The 2,646-nt window shown below is 34.2% G+C and overlaps 1 protein-coding gene across 1 annotated transcript; it reads right to left on the bottom strand.

Annotated features, from left to right (window-relative positions):
- Positions 1 to 217: 217 nt before the first annotated feature.
- LOC141448819 (zinc finger BED domain-containing protein 5-like) lies at positions 218 to 1,852 on the bottom strand. The gene has a single exon (XM_074117948.1). The coding sequence runs from the start codon at positions 1,850 to 1,852 to the stop codon at positions 218 to 220; it is 1,635 nt and encodes a 544-aa protein (XP_073974049.1).
- Between the last annotated feature and the right edge of the window lie 794 nt (positions 1,853 to 2,646).

Raw genomic sequence — 2,646 nt, 5'->3', positions numbered from 1 at the left:
CTTTAACGAGTTTAATTCAAAAAGCCTATCCCTTACATCAGTGTTGGGCAACCTTTTTCGAGTTGCGGCGCACTAAGATTAAAACTTTTTTTTCGTGGCGCACCTGTGGGACTCACTATAAATTTACTCGTAGGTAATTACAATACATAAATAAATACTATTAAAAAATTTAAACATGTAACACATTTTATTATTTTTAAATATTAAATTTACATAATTAATGCGAACATTGCGATTGTTTTTGAGAACATATAAAGTCAATACGGGGATACAGTTTTGAAAGACAGACGCGCATTTCCTCATCGATCATTTGAAGTCTTTCACGCTTCTTAGACTTCATTTCCGTAAGTGTTGAAAAACCTTGCTCACAGAGGTAGGAGCTTCCAAATGGTAACAGTGATTCGACGGCCTTGTTACTAAGTTTAGGAAATTTGGTGTTTAAACACAACCAAAACTCAGATAGCTCCTTTTCAGCGAAGAGTCTTTTGAAAACTAAATCGTTTCTTAAATCAATTAAGTTTTCTTGCATTTCTCCTTCCAGATGTTTAATTTCACAGTGCATGAATGGGTTGACTACCCATTCCATTTTCAAAACGTCCAAGTTAGGAAAATATTTCTCAAAAGATGCGGATAATAATGTCAAAGTTTCTTCGATTTCTTCTTTGATAAGAGATTTTAAAGGATTCTCTTCAACCGTCGGAAAAGATGCAAAGTTTTCATTAGCAATATTTAAATTCCATAAATTAAGTTTTTCCTTAAACGCTTTTAACTTGCTGGAGATAGTGATAATGTTCTCCTGAACACCTTGTAAATTTAAATTTAGGCTGTTTAATTTGTCGAAAATGTCACTCAAAAATGCAACTCGTAACCACCAAACATCATTCATCAGGAAAGGAAAATGAATCTCTTCGATATCAATAAATGCGATTACTTCATTTTTCATTAAAATAAACCGATTTAAAACTTTTCCTTTCGACAACCATCTGACTACAGTGTGATACAATAAATTCTTATAATCGGAATCCATTGCTTCACAAAATGCTGAAAAAATTCTCGATCGAAGAGCATTTGATTTAACGTAATTTACTATTTTGACGACTTCATCTAGAGTTGTGGCAAGAATGGGAGGAACCGCCTTTGACACTAAAATTTCTCTATGAATCATGCAGTGAACAAATTTGATATTTGTATTTTTTGTTATGACATGTGCTATAAATCCCTTTTTTAAACCTTTCATAGCTGGAGCTCCATCCGTGCAGACGCTAATACAATTTTCCCATCTCAAGTTATACTTCGTAACATTTTCATCGACTAATTCAAAAATGTCGGCACCAGTCGTTCTTTTTTTTAATTCTTTACAAAAAAAGTAATTATTCACAATTTTTCCTGTCTCAACGAACCTCAAAAATGCCAGCAACTGAGCTTTATTACTAATATCTGTGCTTTCATCAAGCTGTATAGCCCATTTTCTTGAAGGGTCATTAAAACATTGTTTCATTTGCAACTCAATTTCATCTGACATATCTTCAATTTTTCTCGCAATAGTTTTTGATGATAGTGGAATTTTCGTAAACTTCTCCACAGCATCATTCGTTAACATACATTCAGCCGCAATGTTTAAAGCAGGCAAGATAATTTCCTCTGCTTCCGCGTGAGCTTTTTTCTTTCGAGCGATGAGTTGAGCTATCAGGTAACTAGCTGTTTGAGCTTCATCTGACGTGGTCATAAATTTCTTGAATTTTTTTGATTGCTTTTGAAGACTTGATCGTATATTTTCAAAATAGCTTATTGGATTGTTCATCTGCTCCCAATGATTTGTCTCAATATGGCGAAGTAGTTTACTTGGCAACATTGCTTCGTTGCTGAGAATTTTTGGCAAATTAAGCAAAACGGCAGTGATGGATCATTAACAGATGGTATAAATCCATATTTAAGATAATCTTCATCGTATTTCCGTTTTTTTCCGGTTGATTTTACGATTTTCTTATCTTCACTGTTTTCGTTTGGATTTTGTTTATCACTGGCACCTTTTCTAATTACAAATCTCTCCATCTGGTTTTGAGAGAATTTAGAATACATAATATAAGAGCGTTTCTTAATAATGTTTAATTAAAATTACCTTGAGTAAGAAGTGAGTGAGAATAAATTATAAGCACAGGATTCTTGCGCTACAACAAATTATTTTTCACTGGTTTTTAACCAACAGATTTTACTGTGTGCGAAACTTACTGTGTGTTTTACAACGATGCAAAAATAAGACTAATATTGCCGCGAACCCACCCACATTCGCCTTTTTATTTTTTAAAGGTTTCTGCACGATAAGGTTGCTCGCGGCGTGAATTCACGTGCCGGTACCCACCATGTTTTTTCGCGCCATTCACGGCGTGAATTCACGCTGCTAATTCGAGGCCATAATGTGGACTAAGCATTATCTGTTCACACATAAAATATTTTTTTAAACATTATCTTTTAATTCGACCAAAAGTTCAATAACTCTAACGATTTTAAATATTTTACAAAAATGTTCGCAGCGCCCCCAGAATTTTTCGTGGCGCCCCAGTGCCACTGCTGAATTCTTATGAGTTTCGGTTCTTTGGTTTTTTGCTTGCTTATCATCACTATTTTTTGACTCTTCACTCACAACCT

Source organism: Rhodnius prolixus, unplaced genomic scaffold, assembly GCF_049639745.1.
Source record: "Rhodnius prolixus isolate KJV_2025 unplaced genomic scaffold, Rpr scaffold_1, whole genome shotgun sequence".
NCBI lineage: Eukaryota > Metazoa > Arthropoda > Insecta > Hemiptera > Reduviidae > Rhodnius > Rhodnius prolixus.
Note: the sequence above shows the minus strand (reverse complement) of the source record. Positions and strands in the feature narration are given on the sequence as shown.